The following is a 21,111-nucleotide window of genomic DNA, read 5'->3' on the forward strand; positions in this document are numbered from 1 at the left end:
CTCGAGATTCCATTTCTCATACACTCTCCGAAACTCATTCAGCAACTCTTGCAGCTCCCTTTCGTCTTCCTTTAACAACACAGTATCACCTGGAAACAACAATATACGGAGTTTCCACGCATTGGCCCCTCTCATTACGGCTGCTACAACATCCGCTGCCCCACCTTGTATCTCTTTTATAACTCTATCCATATACAGATTGAACAACCATGGAGACATGACACATCCCTGTTTCAATCCGACCTTCAAACAGAAAAATTCACTCAGTTCACTGTCCACATCCATTGCAGCCTTAGCACAATCATAAATACTCTTCACGGCATTCAACAACTTCCCATTTACTCCATATGTTCTTAATATTTTCCACAATCCTTGTCTATCCACCCTGTCATATGTTTTTACCAAATCATGGAAGCCGCATATAACTTCTTTTTCTTCGCTAGAAGCTTTGCCACTAAAGACCTAAGAATGAATATCTGATCTAGACAACCTCTTCCCTCCATAAAAAACTTATCTCTTTGTTATTTCCCTAACTCTGTCAATAAGTATCCTACCATATACTTTTCCTATTACACTAAGAAGACAAATGCCCCTATGATAGCCACACACTTCTTTTTCCCCTTTTCCCTTGTACATGTGGATAATTATACCTGACTTCCAATCTTCCAGGACTTTACCTTTCTCCTAGGCCAATCTCCACATTTTCCACATCCATTCTACTACTACCTCTCTCCCATGCTTCAGCATTTCACAACACACTCCACCAATTCCTGTGGCTTTCCCCCTTCTTGGCTTCTTTGTTGCCTCCACAACTTCCATTCTACTGATTTCTTCCTTTCTTTTCACATCCCTTTTTCTCCCAGCCATTCCCAGCCACTTATATTCGCATTACTTCCATATTATATATTCAACAATTCCTTAATGTGTTCTCTTCATCTGCTCTCCTTTTCTTCTTTCTCCACCAGTAATCTAACATTTTCATCTTTCACTCCCTGGCAAACTTATTTAACATCGTGTCTAACTCTCTTTACTTTTTTTCCAGAACATTTTCATACACTTCTTCGACTTTACACTCAGATTCGTTCCAAATTCCTCATCCACTCTCTTATTACTCTCTCTTACTAATCTTTTCAACTCTTTCTTCCTCTCTTTATATGTCTCTCTTCTGTCTTTCAACTTCTTCCACATCCCTGTTTCTCATTCACTCACTACATGCTTTCTTTTTTTTGTGTTACAGCCAGTCTCACCTCTTCATTCCACAGTGCTGTTCCTTGCATCCCCTTCGTCTTCTCATCACCCCAACACCACCTCACATGCTGGACATATTTACTCTGTGAGTGAATATCTTGCACACACCTTCTAAGTCTCCCATCTGCTCCAGATCATATTTACCCAATCGCTTCTCCACTTCTTTCTTATATTCTGCCCTTTTTCCATCCCCTGGTAACCTTTCTACCCTTCTTGTAAAAACAACTTTTTCCTGTCCTTCCCTTCTTCTATTCCTCCACTTCATTTCAACTTTGACTTTCACCACCACCAAGTGGTGGTCAGAAAGTCCACACAACAAACATCAATATGCACTTGCATCCATTGCATGACATCTCATTCTCTCATCCACACACACATAATCATTCTTTGCCTTCCATTGATTCAGTTCACCACCGACCCTTCTCATCACTCGCCACGTATACCTGTGGATCATTTTGTGCCTGAAGAGGGAATTGGCTATTAAACAACCCCCTCCTGGCACAAATGTCCATTAGAGCACTGCCATTCTCGTCCACATCTGAAGGCGCACCCCACTCACCAACTACTCCATCCACCTTCACGTTCCCTACTTTTCCATTGATGTATCGAATCAGAAACACTCTCCTTCCTTTCAAATTTTCCATGCGCTCTTCCATGTTTGTCCAAAACTCTTCATTCATTTATTGTTATTTTTTAACTCATTGTCACCCGGAAATCAAACACACACACACACACACACACACACACACACACACGTACCCCACACATCCCAAACCCACACACTACTATCCAATGGCCTTCAAAACTCGCAACACCTCCCCAGTGGCGAATTATTCCTGATATTACATCCATATCCTCTTTTTATATATTCCTAATGGAAACCATAGTTATAAAAACGATAGAGAGAGAGAGAGAGAGAGAGAGAGAGAGAGAGAGAGAGAGAAGAAAAAATAATAGTGAAATATGCAAAATAAATCACCTAGGAAGAGGTCTTCAGGAGCCACCTGTGTTACCTGGAACCACCTGGCCAAAATGGTAATCAAACAAACTGAAATTGGAAAAAAGTTTAATTAATTTGCAATCCATAAATACCCTTTTCTGAAACATTTATAACAATTTGCTGCTCATAGTATTTTATTTTGGTGTGTGATATATTATTATTTGTATTATTAGTAAAGACATTAAATGGATTTCATGTTTATGTTTATCTATGTGAGTGTTTATCTCTCTGTGTTTATTTATGTCTGTCTGTTTATCTATCTGTTTATCTACCGGTCTGTTTATCTATCTGTCTTTATATCTTTCTGTCTGTCTATCTATTCATCTGTCTATCTGTATATCGATGTATCTATCTTGATACCTATGTATATATCTATTTCATTCAGTATACCTTTATCTATCAAATTATCTATCTGTCTATACCTAAATCTGTCAGATTATATTTGCCTATCTATCTATTTGTTCATCCAATCATATTTATATCTATCTGTCCATCTATCTATCTACGAATATACTCAATTTTGTTTTTGTTTTTCAGTCAACCTCTACTTCTAAATATCTTTTTTTTTTTTTAATGCAGGGAAGAAGGAACCAAAGGCCAGCAAACCATTCCTTCCTAGCAAAAAAAAAAAAATTCAAGATTAATGTATCCATCACTCCATTTTTATATTTATCTATCTATCCATCTATCTATCTATATTTATCTATCCATTCTTTTGTATCTATCCATCCGTCCATCCATCCACCTACATATCTACAAGTATCTATCCATCTACTCATCCATCTATCTATCTATCCATCCACCTACATATCCATCTATCTATCGTAACAAACAAGGTGTGTGTGGAGTTAAGTGCTTGTCTCTGAATTCCACCAACACTTACTCTCCTCACAATTGACACACTTCATTATCGTCTATTTTGCAGTGTTACGACTTTCTTCATTCAATTCCTACTGTAAAATGGGAGTTATAGTAGTAGTAGTAGTAGTAGTAGTAGTAGTGGTGGTGGTGGTAGTAGTAGTAGTAGTAGTAGTAGTTGTAGTTGTAGTAGTAGTAGTAGTTGTTGTTGTTGTTGTTGGTATTAGTAGTAGTAGTAGTTGTAGTAGTAGTAGTAGTAGTAGTATTGGTAGTAGTAGTAGTAGTAGTAGCAGTAGTATTAGTAGTGGTAGTTGTAGTTGTAGTAGTAGTAGTAGTTGTTGTTGTTGTTGTTGTTGTTGTGGTGGTGGTGGTGGTGGTAGTAGTAGTAGTAGTAGTAGTAGTAGTAGTAGTAGTAGTAGTGGTGGTGATGGTGGTAGTTGTAGTAATAGTAGTAGTAGTAGTAGTAGTAGTACTAGTAACAGTAGTAGTAGTTTCACGTTCGGAATAGCTGTAGGTCTTGTGTTCCCGCTGACGCCATTTTTGATCCAGCTGCCACCATTTCGTTCCCTCTGGAGCCTAGGAGTGTCAATACAGTGGTCTTGAACCGTCTGATGGTCGGGGCAGGTCTAGTTCCGGTGGCTGGGGGGAGGGGAGATGGGGGTGCCGTCTGTTGGGTCAGGCTGGCTGGCGGGTCCAGTACAGAATTCGTCCCTGTGGAAGATGTGGTTGTGATGATGATGATGATGAGGAGGAGGAGGAGGAGGATGGTGGTGATGATAAGGATACTGGTTATGATGATGATGTTAAGGCCCTCTCCCACTTCGGCGAAAGTGTGGAAGATAAAGTCACGATGTGTCAAAAATCCCTAATCGTGGGTATTCGTCATCAAAATCTTGTCCATTCGTGGCATGGCGCCGATACGTCGCACGAGGTGGAAATTTGTCGTGGGGGACCACGACGTTTTCATGCTGCATGAAAACGTCGTGGCCCTCCACGATTTTGTAAAATTTCGCAGATCAGTCGTAAACAACAAGGCGACGCCTCGGCGACATCGGCGATTACCCTGCGTATAAACCGCGTATGATTGCCGACATCGGCGAGGCATCAGCGGAGAAAAAAAACGTTGAGATGTCATACGGTCATACGGCGAAGAGTCGGCAATGTATCGGCGATGCATCGGTGAGGTTAATACGACATAGCCTCCGTAAACCGTACGATATGTACCGGGTTGTGCGACAGTAATATTTCATCTTATGAATGTCGGTGATATATCGCCGACATTTCGCGGATGAACCGTCGATTAATCGCCTTAAATACGCCGATGACGGCGAGGCACCTGCGATGGCCTCGGCGTTTTGTCTGCGAGGTGCGTGCGATGCATTCGCCAACATATCGACGATACATCGTCGACAGCACGCCGCCGTTGTACCTTTATCGCCATTGAGTTGCCATAAAAAAAAACGTTAAAATTTGAATTTAGAATAATGCTTGTGCATTACGCCGACATATCAGCGATATGTCGGCTACTAGTCGCCAGTTATATCGTATACTCCGCCGAGGTTTCGGCGCTTTGTCGTACTGGTGTCGCAGGTATTACGCCGACACCACGATTCTTTGTCAGAATCGTCGACACATCACCGACTTCAGCCACGATTTTCATCGTGGCTTCATCGTGCCTATTTACGCCGAAGTGGGAGAGGGCCTTTAAAGGTTGTGACGACGACGACGACGACGATGATGATGATGATGATGATTAAAACAAAGAGTGATGTCCACTATCATCATCTATCTATTCTTTCCACTTAAACTTGGAGACAGAGCCTGCATAGGGGACGGGGATGTAACGGGAGAAGAACATGGAGGAATGATGTTTACTGGTGTTTTTCCTCCCATCCCTCCCTCTCTCTCACATGGCAACAAACACACACACACACACTTCTCTTCTCATACGTTAATAGGGTCCAAGTGGGGCACAAACTGTTGCATCTTCATAATATACACAATTTTCAATATAAGGGAGTAATTTTTCGGTGTGTATAAAGAGAGGTGTCTTCACCCCCATTGAGCTCTGTAGCAACACATTTTGAAAAAGACTTTTTTCCTGTGGACTTGTTAAGGTTTATTAGTAGACTAAACACTTCGTAAAAATAAAGAAGAGGAATTTTTGTTTTATTCCTGATACTTTTTTTTTAACACCGAATATATAATAATAATTCTCTATATAGCAGTGTATGTCAGTTCCATCTGTGTCCTGATTGGCTAGCTATTATGACATCACTAGTTCCGTCCCATTACAACACTTGTGGTTGCTGGGCCAGCCGCCACAAGCGTTGCGGGCGGCCGGGTGGAATTCAGTGTAGACCCTGACACCAAGGAGGATGAACACCATGGCTCCTTTCGCTCTGCTCTTCATTTTACTGGCTGTTCTTCCTGCTTTGAGTTCGGGTAATTATGGTAAGTTACGAAGTTTTTTTATTTATTTATTTATTTTTTTAATTGATGCAGTGCGTTTTGAAATTCCGTTGTACTTCTTCACTAGCGATTTATCCTGTCCGCAGATCGATATCGTCTCGTGTCGTAAAAGTACCGTATATCGATATGGAATTTTAAACTGAGATTTCGTTGCACATTTTCCTCAGTTGTTTATTCTGATCGTTGCACATTGATATGTTTTTGCATTAGTGCAGTCCGTTTCAGTATTAAACAATATAAATAATGCTCAATAGTGTAGAGATGTTTTATACAAAAATACAATAACTAGCGAGGCACTCAGCAGAGTGCATACCTCCTCCAAGGCTCTTCGGAATGTAAAAGTAAAGAAAAAAAATCCTGGATCCGCACGTTTATCCGGATCCACACCAAAATTAAATGAAGTCTATTCTGGTTCAAGTTTGGTGGAAATCCATCCAGTAGTTTTTGTGTAATCTTGCTCACAAACCAACAAACAAGCAAACAAACTGACAGGGGTGAAAACACAACCTTGGCGGTAATAATACTAATAATACTAATAATAATGCATGGCTAAAGAAGAGCTGTTACGAAGCCTTCTATGCTACTAACCATAATATACGTTATGTATAATGTTGCTTGTTTTCATGAATTATTTTACACACACACACACACACACACACACACACACACACACACACACACACACACACACATTTTATTTTCTCCGTGTCATTTTTCTTACATTTGATTGTTTCTTGGTATTTTTTCACTTTATTATTATCATTATTATTATTATTATTATTATTATTATTATCATTACTACTAGTACTATTATCTTTATTATTATTCTTATCACTATCACTTATTATCCCCACCATTGTTCCGTATGGCGGGGATATAGGAATCGCCCCTGTCCGTCCGTCTTTCCGTCCGGGCCTGTATCTCGTAAACTACCAGGTGGATTGGCTTCCTATCACACAGAAAGATAGAGTATGTGTCGTAGTTGATGCCCGTATAGGTAAAATTGTCATATTGTCTGTACTTCACGAGCTATGACCATATAAGGAAAAATCTGTTTTGTTACCTCCGCCAAGGAGGTTATGTTTTACCTCGCGTTGGTTGGTTGGTTTGTCTGTCTGTCTGCTAGCATAATTACTCAAGTTAAGAGCGGATTTTGATTAAATTCTGTGGAAAGGTGGGCCATGAGCCAAGGAAGAATGATTAAATTTTGAGGCGGATCAGGATCCGGAGTATCCCGCACAATATCTCCACAAGTTCGCAATGAATTTCAATGAAATTTTAAGGAAAGATGGGCCATGGACCAAAAACGAATTGATTAAGAATGGGGGTGGGTCCGGATCCTATACCCACTAATACGGATCAGAATTCTTTTTAATGGCAATGGTATTGGCTGAGGTATGCGCTCTCGAAGCGCTTTCTAGTGTTATATTTTGGAAACTTCTTGCTGGATTCTCTTCATATCTTACAGAATGATAGAGTATAAGCCCTAGTTTATGACCTTATATATGAAATTGCAACACTGTAAATATTTTACGAGCTATATCCGTACAAGAAAACTAATCTGTAAATAGCTGTATCTTTGAAACTACTTGCTGGATCATCTTAACTTCTTAAAGAACAAAAAGCGGTGACAAGGCACAGTTAATCCGTCCCCGGCAGTCAGTGCTGTCGTATAAACAAAACAAGATTTCTAGTAAAAAATCTCATAAAATTTGGAGGAAATCGGGTGAAGTTTGACGATTTTAAGGCCATATGAAATTTTAGGCCTAACCCACCTGACACTGATCCTACTGGTTACTGAGGTGGTCCTCCCTGATGTAATGAAGCATGTTATAGGATGCAGATTTGAAAGATGCACCTCTAGGTTTTGGTTTCATGTCGACATTATGAATTTGAAAGGAATTATGGCGATTTATTTTCATTTTTTTTTCATTTTTGGGGCCTACAGCCTGGGCCTTGGCCCAGTTCCCGAAATTGAAACATGTGGGAGACGTCCACACGGAAAGTGTGGAACTTGTTCGAGCGAGCAAGCGAGCAAGTCAAGCAGTGCAGAATATTGTCTCATGTGGCTCATCATCATCCTCTGATCTCCTGACCTGATACCGTAATGCTAAAAAGAACTTAATAGATTACACCAAAAATATTACCTCACTCTTCCTAAAAACAATACTCTTCATGTAATAATTTTTGGTCTACGGCCAAGCAGAAGACAGTATTTGTTTTGAAAAGGCAAAACTTAGTTGCTCTCAGCAATCGTCGGAAAACTGCTGCTCTACTCAAGGAACTTTAGACCATTACTTCTTGCGCAGCCGCCTGTTACGCTGATCTGCCTTATAAAAAATCGTTTCCTCGCTTTACGGAAAAACTATTGGAAATTACGGGTTTTCTATAAAATGAAAATAACTCGGGATTTTTATGCCATTTCCAAATTGGTGTCTATCTTTCTTGTATCTTCAAAATTGGCTGAGATATACAAAAAAGTTCGCCACTGTACTACAGAGTTTTCCTCCCGACCCCTGCCCCCATTTCTTGCTGATGCGATAAATCTTTCGCTCGGGTACATGTGTCGGGGTTCGCTCGCTCGAACAACTACTATTATCATTATTATCACTCACTGCTATTATTATTATTACTGTTATCATCATTAATATCATTGTTACAATCACCACTACCATCACTGCTACTATGATCATTATCACTACTGCTGTTATCATCACTACTATTAGTATTATTATCACCACTACCATTATTATCACTACTACTACTGTCATTATTATTACAGTACTACCATACTATTATTATGACTACTACAATTATTATCATCAGTAATATAATCATTATTACTATTAGTCATTATCACTACTATTATTATTATCACCACTGTTATTATTATCATTACTATTACTATTATTATTATTACTACTACTATTATTATCACTTATCATTATCACTACTCCTGTTATCATTATCACTACTGCTATTATTATTATCACTACTACTACTATCATCACTACTACTATTATCACTACTATTATTATTATTATCTCTTACTATTATCATCACTACTATCATTATCACCACTGTTATCATCACTACTTCTATTATCATCACTATTATCATCACTATCGGTACTACTATCATTATTACTGCTATTATGACGACTACTACTGTTATCATCACTGCTGTTATCATCGCTACTGCTATTATCATCACTACTACTATTATCATCACTGCTATATCATCACTACTACTATTATGATCACTATTATCATCACTACTACTATTTTCATCACTACTATTATCATCACTGTTGTTATCACTACTACTATCATCACTACTACTATTATCACCACTGCTGTTATCATCGCTAGTACTATTATCATCACTACTACTATTATCACTACTACTGTTATCATCACTGCTATTATCATCACTACTACCATTATCATGACTACTACTATTATCACGACTACTACTGTTGTCATCACTGCTATTATGATCACTACTACTAACATCACTACTACTATTATCATCACTACTACTATTATTTTTACTTCCTAACTCAAAACAGGTCAGAACCATCTCCCGTGTGAGTACTGGCCCTGCTGCTACACGCGTCCAGACTGCAAGTGTGCCTGCTATTATCATTACTGCTATTATTATCATCACTACTACTATTATTATCACAACTGCTATTATTATCACTATTAATATTATCATCACTAATACTATCATTATCACAAATACTGTTATCGTCACTGCTATTATCATTACTACTACTATTATCATTACTACTACTATTATCATCACTGCTACTATTATTATCACTACTACTATTATTATTATCACTACTATTATCATCACTATCATTATCACAACTACTGTTATCATCACTGCTATTATCATCACTACTACTATTATCTTCACTACTATAATTATCATCACTCTACTATTATTATTATCACTAATATTATCATCACTACTACTATCATTATCACAACTACTGTTATCATCACTGCTATTATCATCACTACTATTATCACCACTACTACTATTATTATTATCACTACTAATATTATCATCACTATCATTATCACAACTACTGTTATCACTGCTATTATCATCACTACTACTATTATCATCACTACTACTATTACTTTTACTTGCTAACCCACAGCATGTAATAACAGCCCCCCGTGTGAGCACTGGCGCTGCTGCTTCACACTTTCAAACTGCAAGTGTGCCTGCGACCATATAAGGTGCTGGAACTGGCCGACCGAGGAGCCCCCCACGACCAAAAGGACAACGGAGACGACCAGCACGACTCGAGGTGACCCCAGCATCGGCAGTGTGAGTAGTGGTAAAGGTCGTCGTGAAGCCCCCAGTGGTCGTCGCGCAGTATGGCAGTCGTAAGCAAGAACTCGGCTCCATTATCCTCAACAAGAACGACAAGAACACCAACAAAAACAACAATAACAGAACAACAAGAATGACAAGTAAACAAGAACAAAGAACAAGAACAACAGTACCACCAAAACAGTTACAAAAACAACAAAGTAAAAAACAAACAAAAACAATAATAACAACAAGAATGACATACAAGAACAAAGAACAAGAACAACAATACCACCACAACAGCTACAAAATGAAAAAAAGTAAAAAACAAAGAACAAAAACAGTAAGAAGAAACTATCAACAACAAAAACAATGACAAATATGGTCATTTCACCTTAGCTTGGTCCGGATTTTCGTCCTATTGCAGCTTATTTCACGTAGCTCAGTGGCAGAATAAGACAATGCCACGACTCCACATCCCTCCCATAGCACTTCTTCGTGACTAGCAATTTGAAGGGGTTAATGAGGGTTACACCTCCCCCTCCCCCTCGTTCCAAAATTCCCTCCTGTGCTTAATAAAATCACTTGGATGTGACATGGATTACATGAAAAGATAAAAAATATAATAATAATGCTTCTCTCTCTCTCTCTCTCTCTCTCTCTGGGGGGCGCGGTAGCTCAGTGGTAGAGCATCGAGCTCTTGGCCGGGGGGTCGCAAGTTCGGGCCTTGCCCAGAGTCTACCGTTGCCGGGAGGAGTAGCTCCCTCCTGTAACCTAGCGGGGCTATATAGCCTTTGATGCCTAACTCGGGGAATTCATTTCATTTCCATCTGTAGATACATCTCTCTCTCTCTCTCTCTCTCTCTCTCTCTCTCTCTCTCTCTCTCTCCAAATAAATTGTTCAGAGAGGTAAATTCCATGTCTCATTATCCTGTGTGGTGTGGTGTGGTGCGGGTATTACTGACTGGTGTAGTTTTATCCTGTGTTGTGGTGTGGTGGGATTGGTACTGATTGGGATGGTATTATCGTGTGTGGTGTGGCTGTGGGTATTTTTAACTTGTCTGGTATTACCCTGTTTGGTGGTGTGGCTATTATTGTCTGGTGTGGTATTATCCTGTGTGGTGGTGTGGTGTGGCTATTATTGACTGGTGTGGTATTATCCTGTGTGGTGGTGTGGTGTGGGTATTATTGACTGGTGTAGTATTATCCTGTGTGATGGTGTGGTGTGGGTATTACTGTCTGGTATTATAAACAGTGAAATCCAGACAGCAATAGCCCTCTTGCTCCTTTCAGGCTGTCTGGTAGAGAGTTTGAAAGGCTGGAGGTCATAGGAAGAAGAAGAGACTGACTGAGGGCGATAGTTCCCTCATCTGACATACGGGAAAGATATGATGATGGTGATGATGATGAGGAGGAGGAGTAGCAAGAGGAGAATGATGAAGGTGGTAATGGTGGTGGTGGTGATGATGATGGTAATGGTGGTGGTGGTGATGATGGTGGTAATGGTGATGATTGTGGATAATGAGAAGAGGAGGACGAGAAGAAAAAGAATGGTGTTTGTGGATATTACGTAATACTTCTTCCTTAGCAAGCTCGTAATAGGGGGATTGCGAGTTCGAGCCTCGCCCGGTACTGCCGTGCCAGGAGTGATAGCGCGCTCCTGTAACCTAGCGGGGCTATATATATATATATATATATGTATATATATATATATATTTTTTTTATGTGAAGAAGAAGGAACCAAAGGCCATTAGCCCACAAAACTGTTCCTTCCAAGAGAAAAACAAAATACAAGAGAGAGCCAAATTCAAGTTCCAATCATTTCGAGATGCCTGGACACACTGCGTTTGAAAGGCTGGAGATCATAGGAAGCAGGAAATACAGACAGAGGGAGACAGTTCCAGAATTGACCTGTTACATAAATGAAAGACTGGGAGTAACGGTTAACTCTTGAATTAGAGAGTTGGACAGAAAAGGGATGAGAGTTTGCTGCTAGATGGGTGCTACACGCCCATCGTAGAAGTGGAGGAATGCATGCAGACAGTTCAGAGAAACAGTGACCATTGAAGTAGCGATAGAAAAGAGATAAAGATGCAACATTGCGGCGAGGAGACAGAGGTTGAAGGACGTCAGTAAGATGGGGATAGTTAATGAGACGAAAATCCTTTGACTCCACCCTATTGGGAAGAGCTGTATGTGGGGAGCCTCCCCACACATGAGAGTTGTACTCCACACAGGGGCGGATAAAACCCCCATATAGCGTCAACAATTGTGCAGAGGCAAAGAGGGAACGGAGTCGGCTTAGCACACCCAATCGCTTGGAAGCAGATTTTACAAGAGCTGTAATATGATCTTTCCAAGACAAGTCCCGAGCAAATGAAACCCCAAGCATGTTCAAGGATGATGCAGGATTAATTTGAGTATTATTAAACATAAGTGGGTATACCTGTGGAAGATTTTGTCAGGCTGATAGGTGCAAAAACTGAGTCTTTGATGCATTAAAAACAACCAGATTATTTTTACCCCAGTCAGAGATATGAGCCAAGTCAGACATTAGGTGTGCCATAGCCTCATCCCTTACCTGTTGAAGTAACTGCTGAGATGGACGTTGTGAGAATCGAATGGAAAGGTGAAGGGTGGAGTCATCAGCGTATGAGTGGATAGGGTTAGATGTACAGCTTAGAAGGTCATTGATGAATAAAAGGAAGAGAGTTGGTGATAGGACAGAGCCCTGAGGAACACCACTGTTAATAGATCTAGGAGAAGAACAATAGCCGTCTACAACAGCGGCTATAGAACGGCCAGAAAGGAAGCTAGAGATGAAGGCACAGAAAGAAAGATAGAAACCGTAAGAGGGCAGTGTGGAAATTAAAGATTTATGCCAGACTCGATCAAAAGCCTTTGAGATGTCAAGTGCAATGGCAAAGCTTTCGCCAAAGACCCGAAAGGAGGATGACCAGGAGTCTGAAAGGTTGGTGAGAAGGTCGCCTGTGGAGCGACCCTGATGGAACCCATACTGACGATCAGAAAGAAGGTTGTGATAGGAAAGATGCTTTAAAATTTTTCTATTAAGAATAGACTCAAAATCTTTTGAGATACAGGACGTTAAAGGAATTGCACGATAGTTGGAGGGTTGGGAATGGTCACCCTTCTTTGTGACTGGCTGAATGAGAGCAAACTTCCAGCAAGAAGGAAAGGTACAAGTTGACAGACAAAGGCGAAAGAGTTTGCCTAGGCAGGGTGTAAGCACAGAAGCACAGTTCTTGAGAACAACAGGAGGGACTCCATCAGGCCCATATGCCTTATTAGTACTAAGGCCAGCAATGGCAGAAAATACATCAGCTGAAGAAATTTTAATGTTAGCCATGAGGAAGTCTGAGGGGGGAAGTGATGGAGGAACAGCACTGGAATCGTCTAAGGTGGAATTGGAGGAGAAAGTCTGAGCGAAGAGATCTGTTTTATCAGTAGAAGAAATAGCTGCAGAGCCATCAGAGTAGAAAAGAGGAGGGAAGGATGATGAGGTAAAGTTGTTAGAAAGGTTTTTGGCAAGGTGCCAGAAGGAGCGGGAAGAGTTGGAGTTGGAGAGTTGAGAGCATTTTGTACGGATGAAATTAGTTTTAGCAGAGTGAAGAATAGACTTAGCACGATTCCGTGCAGAAATGTATAAAAGATGTGATTCAGGGATGGGTTGGCTCCGGTACCTTTTATAGGCCCTCTCCTTGTTGCGGACAGCATTAGAACAAAGCGTGATTAAACCAAGGCTTTCTTGCGTTAGTCAAAGGATATGAGAAAGGAATGTATGCTTCCATGCCTGAGAGAATAACCTCCGTAATGCGCAAGGCACACCCAGATGGCTCCCGGCCATGAAAGCAATAATCATTCCAGGGAAAATCAAAGAAGTACTGCCTGAGGGCCTCCCAATCCGCAGCTCCAAAGTGCCAGAGACGACGTTTTATTGGAGGGTCCGCAGGCCATACCGGAGCAATAGGACAGGTTAAGGTGATAAGGTTATGATCGGAGGAGCCCAACGGAGAGAAAAGAGTAACAGTAAAAACAGAAGGATTAGTTGTACGGAAGAGATCAAGTATGTTGGAGCTCTCTCCAAGGCGGTCAGGGATACGGGTAGGGTGCTGTACAAGCTGCTGTAGGTCATTAAGGATAGAAAAGGTGTAGGCTCGTTCACCAGGTGGATCAGTGAAAGGAGAGGAGAGCCAAAGGTGGTGGTGAACATTGAAATCTCGAAGAATGGAGATTTCAGAGAAAGGAGAGATGGATAGAATGTGTTCCATCGTAGAAGTAAGATAGTCAAAGAGTTTTTGATAGTCAGTAGAATTAGGAGATAAGTAAACAGCACAGATATATTTAGTCAGAGAATGACAGGAAAGCCGAAGCCAGAGTGTAGAGAATTCAGAAGAATCGAGTTCAGGAACACGAGAGCAAGATAAGTTGTTATTTATATATACACAACAGCCACCTTTGGCTTTGAAATGAGTACAGAGGAAGTACAGTAGGAGGATACAGAAAAGGGTCTGCTGTCAGTTGCCTCAGACAGCTGAGTCTCGGTTAGGAAAAGAAGGTGAGGTTTAGAGAAGGAGAGGTGGTGCTCAACAGAGCGAAAGTTAGAGGAAAGACCACGAGTGTTGCAGAAATGAAGAAGAAGAGAGTCAGACAGTGGTTCCAGGCACCTTGAGTCGTCACCGGGAGAGGGACTGAAGGTGGGGGCATTTATGGTCCCCCCTCCCCCCGGGGACTCCGAGGCTATGTTATTCGACGCCATTTTGAAAATTTTGAAAACAAAGTATAGTGTGTACTGTGCATGTAGTTTGATGTTGATAGTTGGAGAAACTTGTATGATCCAATACAGGGTCTAGCTCGGGGGAACGACATTTCTCCCATTTCTTCCTTAGCAATTTAATATACACATTACACTCCAGTTTTCTTCTATATTTTATTAACGCAAATAATGAAGGTATTTAAAAGATATGCATTACATTCGAGGAAATAATAACATGGAGTAGATAAAATAATTAGCCAGAGTAACTGTTACACTAAGTAGTTCTTGAGAGAGAGAGAGAGAGAGAGAGAGAGAGAGAGAGAGAGAGAGAGAGAGAGAGAGGCTAGTTTTTGCTGATGTTACTGAATGAGATTTTTTCTCTTTTATTTTCTTTTTACTTCTCTCTTATTACACCATCCGTCGCTTCCTTCCCCACTCCTTCCAACCCCCTCTCAGTAGTAGTTGTAGTGGTGTATAGATGTTAATCGTGTCTGTGTGGCCTAGCAGACCTATCGACCACAAACAAGCAACACATTCGTGTGGCAGACAGCGCCTGGCCAGGGTGGGAACAGGGTCCTTCCACACGGCGAGGTGCAGGTAAAATGAAAGATGCATACCCCCAGTAGGATGAGCTATGTATAGGATATGTATGAGTAGTAGTGTCACCCAGACATTGGTTACTTCGTAAATGTTGTTGAGTTCCCCGGCTGGGAGTGTTGTGCAAGGCCAGCTGTGTATAGGATATGAATGAGTAGTAGTGTCACCCAGACTTTGACTACTTGGTAAATGTGGTTAAGTTCCCCCGCCTGGGAGTGTTGTGCATGACCAACTACCACGTCACTGCAATAGTTGTGCCTCCCGGGACGATGGTAATCACGCAGCTGCTACATTTTTAGTGGGCTAACGGGTGCTACACCTTGCCCCAGGGTGACCCGGGACTATGCAGGGACAGGGTCGTCCATCTTCCCTGAGCCGGACCCATCACACGGCCGCATACCCATGATGTGTTAGGTAATGATGAGCAATTAAGCAAATTTACTCGTTTTACTCTAATAGCATGGAATTCAAGATGGAGCGATAGTAATTTTGGGCCAAGTTAAAGTGAAAATGGTATAATACACAATGGAGTATAGAGGAAGGCAAACAGTGGTAGGAAATCCATTATATTTTTTTTTATAATGCAATATGTTTTTCAAATTATTTAACTAGAACCACATATTAAAATTGTGCTTGATTATGGAGAAGCAGTTTTTTTTCTCACTTAAACCCTCTTCAGACGTAAAATCAAAATAGTTATCTATCTAGCTATCAATCTATTATCTGTCTATCTATCTAATATCTATTATCAATCTGTAACTCTGTGTGTATATATGTACGGATGGATGTATATGACCATACAAGTATATAGTGTGGAGAGAGAGAGAGAGAGAGAGAGAGAGAGAGAGAGAGAGAGAAATACTACGCCAAAACTACTAATTACGCCCTCTTCCTGAAGGGGTTAATAAGGGTCGTCTCTTAACTGGGCTAACAAGATCCAACAGGGGTCATTACACCTGATACACACCCTTAATTAATCCACCTTGATTAAATAAAATGGACTGGCAATTACAGGTAAATATATCTTGCGATAATTAGCGGTCAGTATGCAATTTGATACAGCTAATTAACGAGCAATTTTATATACAGGATAGTCCGTAATTAGCGCTTCGTTAGAGGCTCCCATGGCGGTTCTTGCGTCTTGCTGGGACTGCTCAGTCTGCTGGTGTGGGCGGTGTGGCAGTGGGGGTAGGAAATAAATGATGCAGGGTAGACATTAATAACTTACTAGGGTCTATTCTGCGTGGTTCTTGACATTTTTCTTTGAGCGATATAACTGGGAGGAGGATTTGGTTTTAGCTATTTGGAATTTTGGATTTATTATTTTTTTTTATGCAAGGAAGCAGGAGCCAAAGGGAAGAAGCCCGCATGTTGTTCCCTCCAAGAAAAAACAATAAGATGATAGAGAGCCAAATAGCATCTTTATATATTTACTATTAGTTATGCTGACGACATAAGACAAAGTGCCCGATGCTGGCATGGTGTGGACGGAAAATTCGTGATTAAATATGATTTTCAGAGTATTTTCCATTCTTTTTTAAACACTCTCTCTCTCTCTCTCTCTCTCTCTCTCTCTCTCTCTCTCTCTCTCTCTCCATCGACACACACACACACACACACACACACACACACACACACATGTATAATAAAATAAGGAGCTTGACTCACTCCTGTTAAAACACACACACACACACACACACACACACACACACACACACACACACACACACACACACACACACACACACACACACACACACACACACACACACACACACACACACACACACACACACACACACACACACACACACACAAGTATGATAAAATTAGGAAGTTAGAAGGGTCATTACGAGTTTGACTCACTCGTGTTAAAACACACACACACACACACACACACACACACACACACACACAGTCTCTCTCTCTCTCTCTCTCTCTCTCTCTCTCTCTCTCTCTCTCTCTCTCTCTCTCTCTCCATTAGTATTCACCAACAAACAGACTCGGGTAGAAATATATCTTTTGTCAATCTCACTATCTATAAAATCCACTGAGATCTGTGAGTAATCCTGTGAGTGAAGTAAACCCTGTGGACGTAGCTGTAATAAAACAGTAATATGGAAGGAAGGTTTCAGTGAGATTTGTACGTATGTCTGGACTGAAGGATGGAGAGATGGATGGATGGATGTCAGGAAAGATGGAAAGAGAAATGGATGGATGGATGGGGAGAAGGATGGATGGATACTTGTAAAGATAAAAGATGGAGATGGAGCGATGAATCGATGGATGGACGGAAGGATGGAGAGATGGATGGATGAATAGATGATTATCGGACAAACGAAGGATGACTGAATGCATCCTTTAACCTCCGAGGTCTCTTAATCTCGGTTAATCGTCCTGTGTTAGACAATATGAAACATTCTACACCCTCGAACTGAAGTGGTAATGGAGATCGTTGCTAATTGGTGAGAGCTCTCCTGGTTTTATGCTTCCCTGTGTCTGATTCTGGAAACTACCCACTACATTTATGTGCGGGGATAATGGGTAGAGAATGATGGTGATGATGATCCCCTTCACTACGGTATCGATTTTTCATATTCATCCCTGCTATGTTCAGACGGTTTTCTTCAGCACAGGAGAGACGTACTGAACTGGATAATTTAGATATAGCCGGCATTAAACCGTTCACTAATAGAAAGCTCTCCCAGTGTGGGTATAATCGTCTGACGAGAGGAAGAAAAATGCAGAGCACGTCATCGAATCGAAGGATTTAAAGGGGTTAGCTGGATGCAAAAACCGAAAATATGAACACGTAAAAGTGCATATATTTCTTATTGAATTAATTTCAGACACATACATACACAGTGAAAGACACACACACACACACACACACACACACACACACACACACACACACACACACACACACACACACACACACACACACACACAACATTTCAAGACTCTGACATTCTTAACCTTGAATATACCCCGGCCATCTGCAACTGGATCTCATGTTTCTTGTGCTTTGAGGTGTACAGATTATTTCTTGGCATGGAAATGAACTTCCCTAGGAGAACACCCGAGGAATGCGTTTAGTTTTCTGTCCAAAATGAAAGTTGGTTTTATATTTCCTACACCCTATCGCTTCAGGACGTCAGATTTAAATTTTCTTGCCTTCAACACACTATTTAATCACGTTATGAAAGCATTTTGCTTGTGATGGGATAAATAAATACTGTATCGAACCACTCCAGTTTCTAGGGTCCTGAGCTGAATCAAATTCTCTGGAGATAAAAATTGAAAACAAATGTTGTTGTTGTCCTACACTGAGTACGGTTATAATTTTTAAATAACGTTCATGCTTTCACCATATGGTTTTTTCACCTTAAGGCAAGGTTCTTGTTGAGGAGGGTAATACACACACACACACACACACACACACACACACACACACACACACACGGTGGGTGGTTGTGGTGATGGTGGTGGGTGGTGTTGGTGATGGCAGTGGATGGTTGTGGCGATGACCGTCTCTGATTGTGGTTGTAGCGGTGTGTGGTTGTGGTAATGGCGATGGGTGGTTGTGGTGATGGCGGTGGGTGGTTGTTGTGATTGCGATGGGTGGTTGTGGTTGTAGCGGTGGGTGGTTGTGGTGATGGAGGTGGGTAGGTTTGGTGATGGGGGTGGCTGGTTGTGGTGGTAGCGGTAGGTGGTTGTGATGATGACGGTGGGTGGTTTTGGTGATGACGATGGCAGGCTGCAGTGATGGCAGAGGCTTGTTATACTACGGTAATGGTTGATGATGAAGTGACTGTGGAAGTTGGTTGTGCTAATGGTGGTGGTTGTTTTGGTGCAGCTTGGGTGTGGTCGTACCTGATGACTGTGTTTATGGTAGTGATTGTGTTGTGGTGGTTATGACAGATGCATTTGACCAGAGTTATTAGTAGTGATTGCAGATAATTGTTCATGATGGTTGCGGTTGTGATGATGGAAGTTGTTTGTGATCGTAGCCATGGAGGTTTCTGTGGTGGTTTATGCGTTGACTGAGGGAACTCCACCATTTTCTCACCTCGTATCTCACCTCGTATTAAACTTCCAGCGCTTCACCAAACTTTTTTTTTTATCACACACACACACACACACACACACACACACACACACACACACACAAAGCATTACCAAAATCACGCCCACCTTGAAACAACCACACTCTAACTGCACCTCACATACATCCAGTGTTTTGTGTGTTTGTTTTTGTTTGTGGGCGTACGAGGCATGCATACATGTTTGTGTAGTAGTGATGTGTGCAGTTATGGTAGTTTAAGGAAAGAAAAACTGTAAAATCTGCCCCATACTTGACTGGGTGTGTACATGAACATCTGAGAGTTCTAGTTAACTCTCTCCTTACTTGGCCTGTGAGTGCGTGTGTGTGTGTATGTGTGTGTGTGTGTGTGTGTGTGTGTGTGTGTGTGTGTGTGTGTGTGTGTGTGTGTGTGTGTGTGTGTGTGTGTGTTTTAGTAGGACTGAGTCAAGCTCATAATGACCCTTCTAACTTCCTATTTCTATCATACATGTGTGTGTGTGTGTGTGTGTTTGTGTCAATGGATATATATATATATATACTTTATATATATATATATATATATATATATATATATATATATATATATATATATATACCAATCTATCCTTCTATCTATCTATCTATCTATCTATCTATATATATATATATATATATATATATATATATATATATATATATATATATATATATATATATATATATATGTATGTATCATCGCCATAATCATCAGCCATAACTAGTCCACTGCTGAACAAAGGCCTCCCCCAACCTTTTCCACGAAATCCTTGACTGAGCCAATCTTTGCCATGTTTTCCCTGCAAATTTCTCTATCTCATCTCTCCATCTCCTGTCTGGCCTTTTTCTGCTACGCTTACATTCTCTTGGTGTCCAGTCAGTAAGCCTCGTGCTTCATCGGTTATCCCTTATTCTTGCTATATGGCCTGCCTACCTCCATTTCTGTTCCTTTGTAACCTCCACAGTCTTTTTGACTTTAGTCTGCTCTCTCACCCAAGTTGATCTTTTCCTGTCTTTAAAGATATTCCCAACATTGACCTTACCATTGCTCTCTGAGAACCGATTAAATTATTTTCAGTTGATTTTTTCAGTTTCCATGTCTCGCAACCATAAGTCATAGCTGGAATTATGCATTCGTTATATACTTTTCCTTTCATACAAACTGGCAAGCTACTTTTCATAATGTCTCAATGTTTACTGAAAGTTTTCCATCCAATTGTAACGCGTCTTTTTATTTCGCTATCATAATCTTTCGTTAATTTTAATACTTGTCCCAAGTAGTTGTACTCTTCAACTTCTTCAAGGATTTCATCGCTTATTCTGATGACGCTCTTTGGTGTTTGTGGATTAAACATTACTTTAGTTTTACTTCGGTACATCTTCAGTCCTACTTTCAGACTTTCTGTGTTCAGGTCATTTAACATTTCTTGCAATGCCTCCGCTGTTTCTGAGATTAGGACAATATCATCTGCAAGTCTTAAATGGTTTAGCTTTGCTCCATTAGTGTTCACTCCTTTGTTTTCCCAGTCTAGCTTTCTGAAAATACTTTCTAGGCAAGCTGTAAATAATTTTGGTGAAACTGTATCTCCCTGACGCACGCCCTTCTCAATCTTAATTTTTTCTAAGTCCATATGTAATTTAACTGTAGCAGTTCCCTCTTTATATATGTTCTCGAGCAGGTTTACAATGTTCTCATTCACTCCGTGTTCTCGCAATGAATTTATA

The 21,111-nt window shown here is 40.7% G+C and overlaps 1 protein-coding gene across 1 annotated transcript; it reads left to right on the forward strand.

Moving 5' to 3' along the window:
* The first annotated feature begins 5,444 nt into the window (after positions 1–5,444).
* LOC145407759 (uncharacterized) lies at positions 5,445–10,820 on the forward strand. The gene is made up of 2 exons (XM_080278630.1): positions 5,445–5,560; positions 9,756–10,820. The coding sequence occupies exons 1-2, from the start codon at positions 5,485–5,487 to the stop codon at positions 9,989–9,991; spliced, it is 312 nt and encodes a 103-aa protein (XP_080134756.1). The 5' UTR covers positions 5,445–5,484; the 3' UTR covers positions 9,992–10,820.
* The last annotated feature ends 10,291 nt before the right edge of the window (positions 10,821–21,111 follow it).

This window comes from Coenobita brevimanus, chromosome 74 (assembly GCF_032717465.1).
Source record: "Coenobita brevimanus isolate Jiangsu-jjx chromosome 74, ASM3271746v2, whole genome shotgun sequence".
Lineage (NCBI taxonomy): Eukaryota > Metazoa > Arthropoda > Malacostraca > Decapoda > Coenobitidae > Coenobita > Coenobita brevimanus.